General features: G+C 35.4%; 1 protein-coding gene across 1 annotated transcript in view; it reads right to left on the bottom strand.

Annotated features, from left to right (window-relative positions):
- Positions 1 to 323: 323 nt before the first annotated feature.
- The window catches only part of TBC1D22A (TBC1 domain family member 22A), a 189,268-nt gene continuing 170,661 nt past the window's right edge, over positions 324 to 18,930 (bottom strand). The window contains exon 13 of the mRNA XM_075492373.1: positions 324 to 3,800. Within this exon, the coding sequence (XP_075348488.1) occupies positions 3,672 to 3,800 (129 nt within the window). The 3' untranslated portion in view covers positions 324 to 3,671. The remainder of the gene's footprint in view (positions 3,801 to 18,930) is intronic.

Here is an 18,930-nt window from a genome sequence, read left to right as displayed (position 1 = left end):
ACTTGAGCTTCCCATACGTACAGGACATCTCTCCTTGCTTTTTAATCTACTTAAATCATCCTTAAGTTTCCAGGTCTTACTGACGCTTTCACTACCTTTTAGTGTTTCCCCCCATGGAGCTGAAGCTTCCTCTCCTCCAGAGACGTACAGAATTCTGTACCTCCTTTGTTTGCTTTGCCCTAATTTGCTCCACCTGTCCCCCGGTTTAATTCTGCTGTGGCGTCAAATTTATCTTCATCTGCTTTTTGCAGAAAATGCTCAGTACCTTGTATGTACGTGGTATACGCAGAGACATACCTTTGGAAGTTGTCTGTCTTATTAACTTGCAAAATCTACAAGATAGAAGGGTAGAGAGTTGCAGAAATGTAACTGAGAACAGAGGTTTTGCTACCACATTTGCTCTTGTGATACAGGGTTTTGAGACTGTAAAACATAAACACACCAAAACCATGCTTTGATGTAGTATGCAATGTGCTTGATGAAAACAATAAAAAAAGCTTTCCACTTTATATAGCACTTCATAAATATGCATTTATTTCCTCATCTTTCATCAGTTTTACAGTTTTAACCAGTGCCTCAGTGTTAATATTTGTCAGAAGCATACAATGGAACTTCAGCTACTTCTATTCTGTAGTTCTGAAGTTAAAAACAAATTCATGGGCCTTTCCATAAGGAACTGAGCCAAAAAATAATGAAACTAATTTCTTATAACAGATTACAGAGTTACATAAGATTTCAACTTACATTTCTAACCTACTCCATGTACTGTATTTACATAGTTAACTAATTTATTATTTACATTTTTCAAATACTGTAGTCATAAAACTTTTTATATTGTACATTCTTGTTTAGATTTTTATTACAGAAATTCTTTAACACGCATTTTAGACACTACAATTTCAATATTTCACATGAGTTCTAGGAAATTACTGCCTGGTTTCACTAGTAATGTGTCAAGATGCCTCCTTCATAAGAAAATACATATTACAAAGGAATTTTATAACATTCAGAATCTTGAATTTTGAAAAAAAATAACCTACATGTGATGTAATAATGATAACATTAATTCCTTTTCTATGTAATATTTTGTTTGGAATGACATTTTACCTGAGATGTAGAATTGTTAAATGTACGGTGTTTTTTTTTAATAAAATGAGATCTTTTATGTAAATCTTAAAGTACTGAAAATTTGAAATTTTACAGAAATGTTGGCCTTCTATTTACTGAAAACTATTCCTATCTGTATAGATATATAAATGTTATTTATATATCTAGATCATATTTTCCAGAAAAATCTATATCTACATAAATAGTCATTGTTATTATATTAGGAAACTTCCCACTATCCCTAAAAAGCAATGTGCTCAAGTACAATATTCAACTTCTGACACAGACACAATAGTAATTGTGACCTCTAATGGTAATACTTTCTTCCAAGGGAAGTAAGAGGTACCTGTTGAATTTGGAAGACATGGCAGACAACTTATGTGGACCCAATGAAGGAAATTTTATATATCCAGTTCCATAAATGTTATGCAGGCGCATCTGACACAGCAGACAACTTTGGGTCAACTTTCCAGGTTACATATAACTACCTAAATAACATCTTAATAGAAAAAAGTGAACTATAGAAAACCCTTACAGCATTGTACATTTAATGCTGTGTGTCTTCTCTCATTACAATAATATGCATTTCTATTAACAAATGATTGTAGATACTAAGTTTAAAGCAAATGGTCATAAATTTCAGGTTTCTTTTATTCTGTTATTGGTAGATATTCTGTTAGGCACAATAAGACATTCTTTGTAAACATAAAGATAAATTTTGATACATTAGACCATGAACTGAAGTTACAGAAAACAGTATACAGACATTTAAGAAGCACAGATCCACTACACACTCCAGGCACAAATGCAGCAACCTAGGAGGCCTGAACTTGTATCCATCACGACTGAAACCCCCAGCTGACACCAGTGGAACAGAAATGCATCCTAGTCACCAGACACTCCTGCTTCTGAATTAATTCAGTTTTTTCTCTTCTACCAAAGATTTCATATAATTTTAAATACGGATCTCATAATTGCATGTTGGTAAAAATGTATTTTATTCTATTTACCCTGAAGCACCTAATTACTATAAAGTCAGTGTCAAGAACTAAGGCCCCTAAAACAAGTAATGTTACTAACACATCTAGAAAGCCTTCTTCAAAATATGTATCTACATATTTTTAAGAACTTAAAAATAATCTTCCAATAACAAGTCGTAAGAGAAAACCTCTTGAAGATCTTTTATTTCCCCAAACTTAAAAGTGCACTACACCTTCCGTGCGACATTGTGCAACTTGAGAACAGAACTGAGGAATAACAATTCTGAGCTTCCAGTATATTGCTTATTGCAACTCTCACCCTTAATAACCTGTATGTGTAGGGTAGGCACAAATTAATATGAGTTATTTACATCCAACAGAGCAACATCAGAATTCTTATCTGAAAAGATTTCTTGAAAATAAATAGCGCACTTAAATTATGTAAGTTTTAAGAAATTATTCAGTATCCCATGATTAGATGAAGAAACATTTTCATCTATAAAGTCATAGAGGATTTTTATTAAGCTAATGATGCAAGAGTGATCTGACTATATAGTTACTGTTATTGTTATTGGGAACTATCTTCTCACTTCCTTTGAATAATCAGAAAAAAAGGTATTAAATTATTTAACAAATAAGCTTTGGAGAGATATATTTATTTTCCTTTTCTAACATGCTAAAAATGGAGAATAAGGCAACAACTCAGATAAAAATGTATCTTGCTTTGTAAACCAAGCTTCTTAATACGTTTCTTAAAAGTGAACTTTCATGCTGAAAAACTGAAAGACCTTGAAACAAAAGGCTTTAATTATTTTGTCAAGACCATGTCTTCTATTTCATTCAATATTTTAAAAACACTCCAGAATATATAGAGAGGGATTTATTTTAGTGTTACAGATGAGTCTTCAGCTTTAAGTAACTCCTTCGTATGGATAAAAAGCTTCTACAGCACCCTGCAAGGCTGAGTAATGTTTAGAAAATGCCACCAATTTCCACTGCAACCTTCTATATTCTTATTGAAATATTGTAACCTAATTCCATGGAAAAACAACAGATGGTGTGCGAATATCAGTGTCTTCTGAGTTATAACCAGACCTCAAAACACAGGCCTTGCTGTCTCATATGGTCTTTACAACTACGAAAAGTTCTTTTTTTCCACTGAAAGTAAATAATTTTTATTGACCAAAACTGCCTGATAAAGTCATGGCAGGTGACACTGAAGTAATGACAAAATCATTCCGTAAGTAGTTTTAAGTCTTAGGTACATACAAAAATTGCTCGGCATAAATCAGACAGACTGCAATTTTCCTAATTAGAGAAAGGAAAAAAAGAAAACTATGTGATAGACATCTGAACTCATTTTTCATGCTGAGCAAAAAAGTTCACTTTTAAGTTCATTGAATGCTCGATATCCTGCTTTGTCCATTTCTTTGGTATTCTGTTCTCAATTCTGCAAATTCTAACAGAATTTTAATGGTCATCTTAATTCAAATGAAAGAGCAATGAGCTGAAAGCACAACCAGAACAACAGATGCCATAATACTGCAGAACACGTTGGTCTTAATGATTTCTGGCTCTTTATATTCATTTCTTGTAATGATTGGGGGCATCCGCAAATGCAAACTTCAGTCTGTAGGCCTCTGCTAGGAGTACACTAATTTCTTCATTTCCCCAGTGTTCTGTGGGCAAATTTTGTAAAAATATCAGCAATTCCTAGATGGAGAGGAAAAAAAAAGAAATAAATATATTTTTTTTAAATACCAGTGTAATAGCAATGTATCACTATACAATGATTATTTATAAGCAATCACTCATGTAGCACCTCAGTATCCCAAACAAACCTGAGATCCCATTAGGTTTAGTGATTTTCCTGTAACTTTTATAGGAATACTTGCTATTCAATCTTTCCGTTCGGAAACCAGCTATTAATTGTAGCTGAACTATGGTTTTTTCCTAGTGTTTAGAAAAATAAAATAACTCACTTGCACTCTATATACTATGAGTGAAAGAATGCATTACGGCCCAAATGAGAGGTGGGTAAATTCTATGTACCTGCACTTGCCTTGTATGATTGTACCACTACTGGTGCCCCAGATCACAGATGGAGACCCCTTGTTGTACTCAGACAAACAAGAACTCACACGCAATGTATCAGAACCATTCCATTAGACTTCTAAGGGTAAATAGTGTTAGCATATCCATTTTATAGCTGGTAATTGAGATACAATGCTCATGGGTATTGGAGTCACTAGAAACTTCTAGAAATTTAATTTTGAGCTAAGTCCAAAATGGTTTAACACAGGACTCAGTCTTCTTTTAGATTTGCCACATTTCCTACATTATTTTAGCACCTGGATACACCTTACACACTTGCCAATTCCAACCAAGCTCTAGAAGTTTTCACACACTGGTTTGCCTATAGTTCTTTAAAAATTCCACATGTATCTTCCACATTTAAAATCGTCAACCTACTTTCAGTTTGTAACAGCTGTTGCCCAGATCATTTCGATATCCCTATGCTAGGTATGAACAAAAGGAATACCTACACTTCCTCTTTAAGGAGCTATAAAATATTCATTTAATTTTTAATACCTTAAATGTTTTTATAACCTCTTTAACTGGTGGGTAAGAGGCAGACAGCTACAGATAAAGCAAATTTGCTGACTACATTGCAGAAGTGCTAAAATTCTCTTCCCTAGTCTTTTCACATGCAAACATGAAGAGTATCTGACTTCTGGTGCTGCTGCTTTCTAGGTATACCTTGTATATAGTACAATTCAATTTCTTTCAATGTTAATTATATAGCAATACGGACAAAACGAATCAATAAAAGTAATTTCAAATGATAATTTGAATTTAATTTGAAAAGGTCCTAAAATGTAGATTCCTGCTTTTGTAGGGCATATGTTTTATTGTAGCAATATGGTACCAGCAAATATGCCCAATCTGCTGTTGGCCAAAACCCCAGGATTGTAGCTCTACGCTGAACTGTGATGCACAGGATCAAATCCCACTGACTGTACTTTGAAGGATCCTTCAAAAGAGTTACTTGAAAAATGTTTGCTTCCTATCCCATCACTGAATGGTCAAAAGGGCATTATAGCTATCTGTGTTGTTGCCTATCCAAAGTATTGTTGTGCTGTAGGGGATGGGGTTATACAATTGGATACATTCTCAAAATGATGGTTAATTGCTAAGTCTGGGACTTTTGACAAAAACTACCCAGTCACTTCAGATGTTTTCTTCTTCCCTGATATTCTGGCAAGAAGTCTCTGACACTGATGCAAAGATAAGCTACTTTTCTATTTATACATGAAAAAATTGAAAATAAATTATTATTTCAGTCAGTTGCTGTCAACTCCCACCTCAATTCTTAGCCCTGGTTTCCCACTCTTTTCTGGTTTCTTGTCCCAGAATATTTTCCTACGGGTCAGTTTTTCCTCTCTTGTATTAGGTTTAGGCAAAATTAATTTCCAAGCAGCCTAAGCTGAGGAATAGAGGTTATAAGGAGCTCACTGGGACAGCACCTGTAGGTTCAGTTCTGGTGACAGCACCAAAATCCACCATGAGCTGCAGCAGCACAAAGCTTCAAATCCTCATCTGTAGGCTGATACTTACCAGCTATGAGAGGATGACTCTTTGGAAGATCAACTACTACAGAGTCTCGCCTGAGTTCATGCAAATGACAACTTTATAAGGCTCACAATTTGACCAAACTTGGCAAGTTAGGTTTTTTAAATAAATGGTGACCCAAAAGCCCACAAATCCTCAAACCTCATGCAAAAGCCTCCCTAGGCCAACTATTAAATTCGTGTTTCAAACTTTCCAAACAAAAGATCACCCGGAGATCCCATCTCATGCTTTGTCAAATTGCTTTGACAAAAATAGTCCTTAAAATTTAAGCTGTGGCAAAACAGCAAAAGGGAAGTTTTTGGATGGGTTACATCACAACAAACTGAATGTGGAATTTTATGATGGGACTTATAAGGCAACCTTAGGAATAAGTGCAGTTGTTAAGCCTGCTTGTATCTTCTAGGTGCTCTATTTTTGCAGAAAAAATGCAGACAATTTGTGCACATTTGTATATGTGCATATATTTGTGAGCATGTGCATATGTATATTTTTGCATGAATATGTTTGTTAAGATTTATTCTAAAGAGCAGGAATAAGTAAACAGGAATGCAATTAAAACCACAACCATTATCCTGCTATAAATCAGAATCCTGCAATATCATGTATAAGTACACAGTGAAATTCTTCTTCTTCATAAGGGTCTTATTTTCCTTGTCCCCCTTTCTCCCTCCTCCGCACCTCCTTTCATGGAAGATGGCTGTAGGAGCCCTTAGCAAGGATTCTGTGATTTCAGGAAACAGTGAGGAGCTGAAATGAACAGGAAATGATTTTTTTTGTGCGTGTGAGAGAATTATTTTGGCTTCATCTATTTCATGGTCTTGCTATACTGGTTCTTGTAATATGAAACAAGAAAGGATAGATGTTGAGCAGTACTATATATTTAATTACGAATAATAAGTAGTAATACAACAGAGTGAGCATGAGAATCTCTCTTACACTTGAGAGCACATTTTTAATAAAGTGTTATACAACTGCCAAAATCCCACTTTTTTTTATTTTTATCTACTTATTTGACAATTATGCTGATAACTGTAATTAATAAATTAGCACTGCAGAGTAGGAAGGTTGTGTGGAGGGATGATAAATGCCTACCTCCATGAAAGTTTTTTTTCCTTTTACAAAAGTAACTTTCAACCAGCTCTGAGACACAGCAGTTAATTCCGTGAGTTTTGTGAAATTAGATCTTTTACTGTTTGCAGTGCCAAGACGTTGCTGGGTCAGACTTCTAGTGCAAACTGGTACAAATGATTCATATTGCTTGAGCAGTGTTTTGGGTTTCCTTTGGCCTACTGTTGAAATAAATTTGGCCTAAACGAATCCTCCAGCCACTGGAGAACTGTGAGCCTTCTAGCAGACCTCAGCACTTGTACTTTGTAGAACATCACCTGTTGCAACCAAGACCTGCCTGTTCAGAAGGTACTATTAAGCTCTTCAACAGCCAGTGAACAAAAGCTAAACTGTTTCAGCATGAGATTAAAAAGCAGGAGTCTACATTGGTCACACATTTGGTCCACTACACCGATTGTTTCTGTAGCAATTGTACACGTTTTTCAAACTAGGAAACGTTGCTTCATGTTTGTGAAAAACAGATAATTCTTGTAGATTATTGAATTCTGCTTACATATTCAGTTTTGATGGTAAGGTGATCATACCGGATATGCATATCAAAAAATGATTACAAAAATATAGTTTATTTTCTTAAAACCTTCTACATAGCAGTCACTTTTACAAACATCTGACTGCTCAAAGATTAAAAGAGGAAGTAAAATAACAGTCACTCATATTAATCTTGTTACATTTACCTTTCCAAAGCATTGAAGGTACATTATCTTCCAGAACAAACCACATTTTCTAAAATAAATTTACAGTTTTAGAGGTTTGTTTGGAAATGACGCATGGAGAGCCAGACAAAGCACGTTATTTTTCTCCCAGGAGATATAGCACAACAGTAGGAGAAATCAGGTGCTCCAGGCTTAAGGCTAGAAAACTCAAACCACTCAACCTTACGCTCTTTGCTGAACGTGCAAAGACTACATCTTCAATATCCATACTATATAAAATTTAGCATGCAGCTCAAATCTGAAATAGGACTATTGGTGAAGAACTAGTTTAATACTTCTATGATTAATTGCAAACTTATTAATAATTTCCATCAGAATTGAATATATAAATAAATGGCAGAGTAATCCATTGATCGTCCAGTCCAAGTCCATTTCTGTTTGAGTGGGCATTTTGCCACTGTCACCAAGGGAAAAGACTAATTTCTTAATTTTTCATCAAAGTCTAAGACTGATATTGACTAGTGAATATGTGTTACAAATTCAAGTGAAGTAACTGGCCAAAGACACGCTACCCAAGTGATTTTCTAAAGATAAGGCTTATCTTCCTGTGATCTATTAAAGAGCTTCAAAATTGGCTCAGATAGAAATAAATCTTACATCTTGTTAAAAATAAAGTAGAACTTGGCAAAAACCCTACTAAAGAAAATTTTATTTTCTTTAACTGCTGAAGAAAATCACGCCACATTTATTGCTGTCTGAATATGGAGCATTCTTTGAAAACAACCAACCAACCCTACCCCCCCAAAAAAAACCCCCAAAAAACCTCCAGTCTTTGGATTTGAAGAAATGTACAAACATATGCTAATTAATATTTACAAGACCACTTGAGAAGTTTATCTAAAACTGCTCAATTTAGCATTTACACTTACAAAAGAGCAAAGATGACCACAAGAATAGTGACTCAAGATAATTCATTTATTTTTAATCATTATTCTTTTCTCCAACAGATAAAGCAGGAACCACTAGAATCCATGCGTAAATAAGGCATCCATGCTAACTGCTTAAATTATTTTTCCTATCCACATTCAGAATTAAAATATGAGACACTCTTTGAAATATGAATCATAAACTTGAATTAATATTTACCATTAAAAAAAAAATCATTGTTGATAAACTGCTTGGTACATTTTAGAAAATTGAGTCCGAAAAGCAGTATTTATAAAACACTCCTGCAAGAATTTTAATGCTGTTTAATTTAAATGATAGTGTGATGCCACCTGGGTGAGGAATCAGGGAAGCCAGCAGATCACCAGCAGAGCTGGGCTTTCCAAAATCCTACTCCGTTGTTTGTTTATATTTTGGCTGCATCTACAACAAATATACTCAGAATTACACCCTCTGCATTTGGCAAATAGAGCACCCCAGTTTCATTGGACTCTTACGGCGCTGAATAGCCGTATTCATCTCTTGAACTAGGGCCTAGCCGCACGGCCTAGCCTGCCAGCAGAACTTCAGTTCAGTCTCTGCGTGGCATTTGCCCTCTCGTGCCGCACTGTGGAGAGGCATTTCCAACCTCCTTTTCTCTTGCCATTCAGGCAGGGGCAGGTTTCCTCCTGACTGGGGAAGAGTCACAGCTACTTGAGGTACGTACAACCAGCACTTAATTCCTCATCTATGGAATAACTTCGTTAAATTTAAAAACAAAAACAAAAAAACCCAAAACAAACAAACAACAACCACGACAAAAAATGAAACAAAAAAACAACAAAACACCCCCCCCCAAAACCCAACCACAACAACTCCCTCCCCCCCCCCCCCCCAATTAATCCCTGTTTACTTTCACCTCTAAAACATATATGAAAAATAAGAGTATTTTCAAAGTGGTAAAAACCTTAACACTGTAAGGAAGGAAATGACAGTGATATCTTTCTTGCCTCAGTCTTGACTGACCAAGTCTGCTCTGAGAAATCACAAGTCTCCGTGCACAGGAGCAACAGCTGGGGGAAAGAGGTACTACCCGTAGCAGAGGAGGATCAAGGTACTACTTAGATTTGCTCCTCCCTCCCACCAAGCACAAGAAAAAGTGAAGAGATTTTAGCACAGGGCCACTAACACGGTTAGAGGGCTGCAGCAGATGTTATACCAGGAGAGTGTGAGAAAACTGTGGGTCTTTTTAGCTGGGAGAAGAGATTGCTAAGGTAGGGTCTAAGAGCAGTTTTCCATGACATACAAGAGGGTTATAAAGACCAAAGAGGGGCCAAGAGGCAACAGTAACAAGTTGAAGCTAAATTGTCATACGAAAAAAGCCTTTCGCAGGTGCTTGAGCAGCTTGCCAGGGAGACTGCAGAATCCATGCATTGGGATTTTCACAACTCACCTGGACAAGCCGCTGAACAAGCTGCTCTAGCTCTGACACTGGCCTGGCTTTCAGTGGCAGATTGCACTATGGACCTCCCTTCCACATGGAAATTTTCCAGTATTTTTTTTTTTAAAGGATATGGGCTTCATTAGAAAAGAAATCCAAAAGCACAACAAAAAACTGCTAAACATATTTACTCATTTGGTCCGTTTCAGGAAACAATAAAGGTGTGTTTCCTAACAAGTAGAAAGATGTATTTTTTTATTTGGAATGAAAGGATATAGGGGGCTGGTGTAACAGTATTGCTGGGTCATAGTATGAATAAATTAAAAATCTATATAGCAAACTGATTTTTTAGTATGGCAAAAGCATTAAGTATTTAATATCCTTTGTAAGAGATTTCTAGTTTATGTTCACATATTTAAAACACAATTCTGAAATAATTCTTCGGCACATTTGAAATTCAACATTTTGTTACCAAACAAACAAAAAAACCTCTTTTATCCAATTTCACTCATTGTATTTCCACTACTTTAACTGCATTTGGATTTGCATGATACTCTACATACATGGTTTTGTAAGATATGCTAAAATACGCTAAAACACTTTATATACCATGCTCAACTATGCTAACATATATAAAGTATGTTTACACACGAGCAGCTGTATAGAACGTACTTTCAAAGTACATGCACTTTCAAAATGTCATTTTCCTTAGATAAATTAACATGTATTCAAGAACTATCCTATTCACCATGTAATCAAGACAAGGCAGTGGTAAACTTGCTGCAAGTGCTGTGGTATAGAAGTACCTTTAGAAGTATGAAAAGTAAAAGTATGAGGCCTATGTTTTAAACACCACAGTAATAAGATCTGGGACTAGTACTGCCTGTTAAGCAATGGTTGTTGTCAGATATAAAATTGTTCTTGAGGGAAAAAAATCTCATCATGCAAGATTCAATACATATATCTAAAAGAAAATATCAGACTACAAGACAGATATCTCAAAAAGAAGATTATTTTCAAAGCCTTTATTCCTCAGTTTCCTCTAAAATCAAAATGGTCAAGGTCTGTTCCTTGTAAACTAAATCAAAACTGAATACTAATAAAACTTACAAAGTCATGAGTCTTTTTTTCTTCACTGAGATTGTAACCCAATGAAATCTCAGCCTATTAAAACAATCTTAAAAAAAACCCCAAAACCCAGAAGCAAAAGAAAGCAGATTTTATCAGTTTTGAAATCTGGTTCATTAGCAAATCCCCTTATAGCATTAAGTCCACTATAATCCCTTTAATCCATACAGTTTTTAGCATAAGATTTGGCAATGATACTGGTTCTTTGGTAATGGCTATCTATAGCTATTATGCTATTTATTGTCACCCCCACTCTGACTCCATATGTGGATCTTGAAGGAAGGAACATCAAAACCAATTATAGAATAACACGTTGATAGTTAATAAAACGTAAGAATATTATTCTACTGAGTAGAGCACAAAGGTCTCTTCTGTGATAATCAAAGCAATTTATTTACTTTGAAAACTCCATTCAGACTTTGTCTATGTGAATTATTGACAAAGTTCAACTGCAGGGTTTTTTTAACAGAAGAAACTTAACAGAACATAAAAACCAGTAATAGAATAGTGTTTTTATTTCTAGCTAATATAAAAATGGCAATAACTAAAGTTAAAATCAAACTTGAACATACTGAGGAAATTAATAGAGTTAGTTTTTAATGTCAAAACTGAGAACCGGTCTATTAATTTAACGAATAAACGCAGTCCTAAAATACAGTCTTTTTCTACCAGAGTTGTTAATCCTTCCTGCTGCTAACTGCAATGTAATTATGGTCTGAGTACTTCTGGTCTACCACAGCTCTATTTTGTACTGATAGGCAGAACCTGCAATCTTACTATATTTTATGATCATGAACTTTTCAGTATTATACTTTAGGACTGCATATCACTAAATGAAAGGTAAATTAACTTTATATATAATCTTTCATTATTTAATAAGGAATTGCTAACAGCTATATTTTGAACAAGAGCTGTATCTGTTACACATTATGCACACATATAAAACACTGCAAAATTTATACTGGCAATTTGATTAAACGGATTCTTTATGAGAGTTATTTGTACTTTCAAAAGTTGCACTTGAAATTTTAGAACATAGCACTTACTTTTAAAGAACTAATGAAGTGCAATAAAACTAAAATGTATTTAGAGGAATTATTGAGACATGCTAAGGAGGAAACGAATTATTGCCAGAAAAAATGCCCACTTACCTTTTCAGATAATATAAAATGGAAATAAACCATATTCATACATTCAAAGAATTCTAAATGGTTTTATGATTTTATAGGAAATTGTATAATGTGGTGCCAGAGATAGCCAGAACTGGAAAATGATTCAAAAATTTTTTTCCAACCAGATGTAACCACTACACAGGCAAATAAATACTTAATATAGGAATGATTTAATTCCTATTTCCTTTACAACATTCTTTTTCACTTGCTCGTATTTGGGATTGTCAAGTGTGAAGGAAAGGGTGGCATGGATGGCTAGTACTGGGCGGGCATACTGTCCGTGGATTCGGTCCCCCTGCTGCGTTGCACAGCGAAGCAGACAGACAGATGTGCCAGAGCTACTGCCTGGCTGAGACGCTGTAATAGCTGCAGTGGCCAGGCTGGTAATGTGCTGTGCAATGCTAGCCTCTAATCCTCTTCCCAGATACTTAGGATGAAGGATACCCACTACTTTGGGACTCAGCCAGGCTCAGTCCAAATCCTTCCCCTTCACCCTGCTATCAAAGTAGTAAACAAAGGCAGTGGCTGGTAACATGAAAGCACAGGTCGAGTGCACACTGCAGCGCCCAGCTGACCTTGTTCAGATGCCTTAGAGCTACTTTTCCTTTCCCTCTGCCCCTCGCTGTTGATACATAACGTGTCAAATAAGTAGGGCTCTAGCTCCGAGACAAGTTCTCTTCTCTTTCTTGAGTACTGTTTTTCCTCTTTCAATGCACTCAGCAATATTCCCTGCACTGCTGCCACTTCTTATTTCTCCAGCTGTCCTAACCTGCTACATGGAGTTGCAAATAATGAGCTGTATTTCTGGAGTGCTGTGCATCTTATTAATTACCTATGTCTCAGAGTCAGAGAAAACATTTCTTTCCTATTGGGCACAGCTGGAATTGAGAAAACTAAGATTTCAAAATCTAATATTAAAGAGATAGTAGGAGTAGGTCATCTACTGCAGCTTAAGAAATCTTTGCTGCAGATACAGGTTAAGAGGCGTAAGTGGACCTGGATCCTTCAGTGGTACAGCTGACCTGCTGCATCGCTTGCCGAGCATGGAAAGCTGCATGCCACAGTGCACATGCAGTGTAGGCAGCAATGGCTGAGATAGCACAAAAGAGTCCCGTTTGGACACTGGATGCAATAATGCCCTCCTTGTTCTGATAATTTCAAAGATTATGGGTGAACCTAAACTTTGATAAGCAGAAACTGGGGAAACACTCATTTATCTGTGCTAAGTGGTAGGAGCATTTAAGCCTACATTGGACACAGTCTGAAGGGTTTAGGAGAGATACGTTCTTGGCAAGTCATAAATCAGTGTCACTCAAGAACTCCCACCTTGAATGTGAAAGTTCACATCCTGTCCCGTGACAGTCTAGACGAAACAAACAAACACCACCACCCCCCCCCAATATTTGCTGAAATAGTGAACATTCAACTTCGTAAATTCAATGCTAAATTTGATTTTTTTCTTGTACATTTCTTTATTGCACATTACCTAAATTATGCATCTAGAATGTCTTGAAATGACTATTAATTCTTTCCAAAGAATTGCCTATTAAACAATCATTCTTCTTTATCTTAATTTTGACCTTTCTTTCATACACCATGACATCTTAACCAACAGACCACAGCATACAGAACTCGGAACAGTATGAAACTAACTACGGAAAAAAGGTTATTCAAAGTTCTAACTACACTTGCTGCATCTTAAAATGGATACTTTTAAAAAAAATCTAAATAGGTTAAAGGTTAATTTCTCCTGCTATCAGCTTACATTCAGCAACTCAAGTGCATAGTGATTCTCAACAAGTATTTTTTTTATTCTTTGAATCAAATATACATTTCTTTATTCTTCACTTCAACTGAACAATCTCCCGTTAATCTTCTGAAAACATACAGAAGTATGCTATTCTTATAATTAATTTCATATTCCTAATAAGAACTTCATAGAAACACGCCTTAATATTCTGAAGATGAAAGCTTATGAAAAGTTGATGGTCTTACCATTTCCCTTTCATGTTTTTCTTTTCATGACTACTGAAAAAGGTTCCTGGACTCAGCATATTAAAACCACTAAAACAGCAATTAAAGTCCTGTTTCATCCAGTATGGATCTCTTACGCAAGTCATTAGCAACCTTAATTGCTAATCATAAAATATGTGGTTCTGAAGAACTATGTCAGAGAAGCTGTGCTCACCTAGCTGAAGAGACGATTTACATATTCATTTACACAGGTATGAAAATACATAAATTAATATGGTAAAAAAAGTTCATTACAGGATGAACTGATATTGTAGGTAGCCTTAAGTCCTTGTTTTCAAATGAAAACAAAAACCAAAACCACAAGTAATCCCCATCCCTAAATCTTAAAAAAGGAAACAAATTTGCACATTAGATCTTTTTCTTAACAAAACTACTATTTACATGTTATTATCTACAAGTTTATAAGACAAGGTTAAGGACATAGACTTAAAAACAAAGCAAGCATTGCCACAGAACCTAAAAGATGTTCAACTCCATAAACAAACACCTTATTTTTGTAATACCTTTTTATTCTGAACTGTCTCAAAATGCTTCAAAATTACATGCACACGAAATAGAAGAAGTTAAGGTACTGGTACATAATATTCAATACTCAGGAAAGAAGAGGAAGTCATCTTACTCAAACACTCATGTAAATTCATACTTACATCAGCCAGTCAAACAAAACCAGTCTTGGGTTCCTCCTTACTTTTAAACTAGAAAAGGCAGAACTTCTATTTTAGAAATCTCATATGAAAACTGAATATACCAGGAAACATCCAGGAAGGTTTCTCCATACTCCAATTGCTACAGCACAGAGCAGAATGCTCCCAAACCACTCTGATTATACTTTTTGCCATATTGTTTTATGAAATATTGCTATATTGCTGGTATTTGGAGATATGTGTACTTCTTATGCACCACTATAAATCATAGCAAATGAATCAATTAAAAAAAAGCCCCAAGTATATCACTTGTCACTAGCTTCATGCAAAAAGCAGCAAATAAAGGAAAAAAGGTGCAAATATCCAGAGTATAAAATGTCACGAAGATCACAAGTCATTCTATTAAAAAAAAAAATTCACATAAACCCCATCCAAACATAGGACCTGCTGTACCAATCAAGACTGCAGCAATTATGGCAGAATTTCATTTCTGAAATGAGTTGCCAATGAGTAACTTACTACATTCTATCATTTTTTTTCTGTAGTCAAGCAAGATCAAAATATTTGTACAGCAGATTCCAACAGAAAATTTACAGTTCTGCCTCTCCATAAAGTCCATATGCTACCCACTCTTCTTGGTTTGGTTTTCCTGACCATAATTTGGCAATGCATTTTAAGTGGAACAGTTTGCACAGCTCCAAATTCACACATATTCTCCTCTGTACAATGACTTTTAAATTTTAACACTGTAGTATGAATAGCTAAAAGCTCAGCAAAAAAGAAGAAAGAAAATCATAAAATACCAATTGAATATAATGAACCACAGGGACAAGAGTGTATCAAAATTTTATATATTTCAGACTTAAAGCAATTAGTATGTTTTGACAAAAAGGTATTTCACACTGTATATTGTTCTGAGTAAAATCTCATCTTATTTTAAGAGAAAACATATATTAAGGATTGCTGATGCAAAATTGCCAGTATATATAACTTAAGTCGTACTGTCTGAGATATACAATTTTTACATCCAATAAATATGTCATAATGAGGTGGCTACTTAAACTAGCATATTTTTAGAACTAAAGAAAATTCCTAAGCATAATTCAAATGGAATATTGTCAGTATCCTAGGGATATAGGACTGAAAGAGACCATTTCCATCATGCTGTTCAATCACCCATACCACACAAAGACAAATATGGGTGTTTTGTTCTGAATAAGAAATAATAGTTCCACACTTGCCATGTCAAAATCCCTGAAACATCTGTGCACCTTCGGCAGACTTCAGAACATTAATACAGAGAACCAACAACTTGGTGGTAGAAGAACCAAACCACCTTCATGAAGGTATCACAGCTAAAGGAAAGGACAGATAAAGAACGTGCCCAAAGTCCTTATGTCTCCACCATTGGCATGGAATCTGATAACTGAAAATTCCCAAATTAACTGGAGAAGCCTCACAAAAGCAGTACAACTAATCCAAAAAACCCTTCAACTCTGAGGAGCACACCACTGTTCACATCAAGAAATCATTTAAGCTTCCTTGGTGAGCAAAGCATGCAGGCACAAGAGCACAAGACTGGGATCATCCAAGCTGCACAGGTTCTCTCAATGTACAAAAACAACAACATCCCCCCCAAATCTCTGTCCGTTCCTTGATGCCATAGGAGAAAAATATATGAAAATGCACTTCCTTTGTACTTGTTAGAAGAAATGATGGATCAGTTGGAGAGAAGTTCCAAAAGTGCTTCCATAGACAATCAGACTGAAGCATTAATTCAAATTAACACAATATAATTAAATTGTACATTATAAGCTAAAGAATAAAAATATTCTAAAACAGTATAAATACTATGCAAGAAACATGATTAACAGCTGTGCTCAAGACATCTTTCAACCTCTGTTTGGGGACAACAAGAAACCCAAACCAGGATTAATCTTATTATATTACACAATAACATAAATTTATCAAACTGTCAGAAAATATATACTGCTCTTTACCTCCTCATATTTTACGTAGAAGGTGTTTCACTTTATCTAATGCTTTATAAATTGAAGTGGAACAATTTATATCCTTTTGATCTTTCACCAAAATTACGTTATGACTTAAATCTTTACCCTCATTACAAAGCGATCCAAATGCACTCCTGAAGATAATCATACTCTCTCTCAAGGTTTGTTTTACAAGGTTAAATAAACCACATTCTTTTAATACTCTCTGCTAGGGCAAGTTCTTCATTTCTCAGTCTACTGTTGTTATTATACATAATTTTGAACAGATTACATAAAAACCAAACACATAATTCTCATGCAAATCCCAGAGATATGCCATTTTTTGAAAGCATATAGACAAAGTATTTATTACCGGGATCATGGAAAAATACTAATTCTAAATGGAGTACATTAAAGCCCTAAGGTACCTACAAATATCCTAAGGCCCTAGGATTCTAAGACAATTAAAATACTAACACAGTTTACTTATGTAAGAGAGGCATGTAAATATATATCACTACACTCATAAAAATAGAACTCTACAACTTCATCTTTGGCCAACCAGAATTTGAGATCAAATTTTTACACAAGATGATGAACGCCCCAGCTTTCATGGAAAATACGAGTTTGCAAACCAACAGCTGAATGCAGGACTTATTCTTTGCTTATCTACAAAGGAACAGCCTCCAGACACAAACATGAGAGAAGAACTGAAGGTTTTTCCAGTGCAGTGGGTGACGAAGGGCTGGGTTAATCTTTTCTGACTGCTGATTTTTAAGATTTCCAAGATTAAAGTCCTAAAAGCACTTAGGCCATGAGTACCTCTTTTTGGTAATTCTAGTCCATTCATGTAAGGAAATAATCAAGTTTACACTCTAAAACTTCACAAAAATCTGCACATTGAAAGCAGTGCCTCCCAGTATCAACACCCAGCGGTCTGGCAGTGGAGTAATCTGAGAATTGCAAAGCAGCTCCAGACCAATCATCAAAGATCAAGCAAGTCGAAATCCTTAATTTTCCACTATGTAAGGACAAATCTTAGTAAAAACATGGAAAAATCAATATGGAGAGAGGAATACTGATTTCATAACAATAATTTTAGCATGTGACAGATGCTAGTATTACATAAACTAAATATTAATAATAGTTTGCAGTATTTCTCCCAGGTGTAGGGTTCTCACATCCATGTGGTTTTGTAAAAATTCAAATTACATTAAGAAAAAGTTTATGGACTTGTGGCCTTCACGGATTCAGAGAAAAGCCTTGAAAAATCTGCCTGAAGTAATTATCTAAAGACTCAAAGCTGCACATAAACCAAACAGGTTTTAAGGAAAACATTATACCCAAATTTATTTTCTTTATAGAGAACTGGGCTTTTGACAAAATTATTTCTTTTGTAAAACCATACCTTGTGAATAAAATGCCATTTTGTTTAAATAAATGAGTATGACCAAAAGGTGTTTAAAGGTTTGGCCAAAAGTGTAATAACATTTCTAATGGAAAAATACTTCAGTGGTGCATTACGTGGTATAATACAAGTGTTTGATGGGCTGGTTTGCCCACAGTGACTACATCTCTCATCTGTTCCTTAGCAGGCAGATGAGAGGAGGAATTCCTCTATTTATCACAATAATCTCCAAGAGAGGAAACTATAGCACAGCTTGGAAGATGTGGCCTTTTCTCACAGAAGAGAATAAAGACATCAGCTACATGAAATATAACTTTCAGAGGTATATTACTGGCAGCAATTTCAGTTCACTTTAATAGGCTTGTCTGTGAGCTGGCAATTCAAAGGCAGCTCTGTGCTATGCTCTGTCATCTTTTCTCAGGGGTGGCAATCTTTAAGAAAGGACATGGGAGAGAACAACAGCTATTAAGGATTTCAGATGTCCCTGTTTAACCTGTTGTCCTATGCAGATCAGCACCTGAAACTAAGCACACACGTAAGAATTGCGATGAAAAAAAAATTAACACAAAGCTTTGGTGAATCAGTTCCTGAGGACAGCACACAGCCATTGCTATTCACTCAGCTAACAGCAAGCAAATGCTACCGTGCAGAAAACGAATTAGGATGGGATAAATGGGAGCTCTTACT

The sequence above is a fragment of the Mycteria americana genome, chromosome 1 (genome assembly GCF_035582795.1).
Source record: "Mycteria americana isolate JAX WOST 10 ecotype Jacksonville Zoo and Gardens chromosome 1, USCA_MyAme_1.0, whole genome shotgun sequence".
NCBI lineage: Eukaryota > Metazoa > Chordata > Aves > Ciconiiformes > Ciconiidae > Mycteria > Mycteria americana.
The sequence above is the reverse complement of the archived record's forward strand: the minus strand, read 5'-3'. Positions and strand labels throughout refer to the sequence as shown.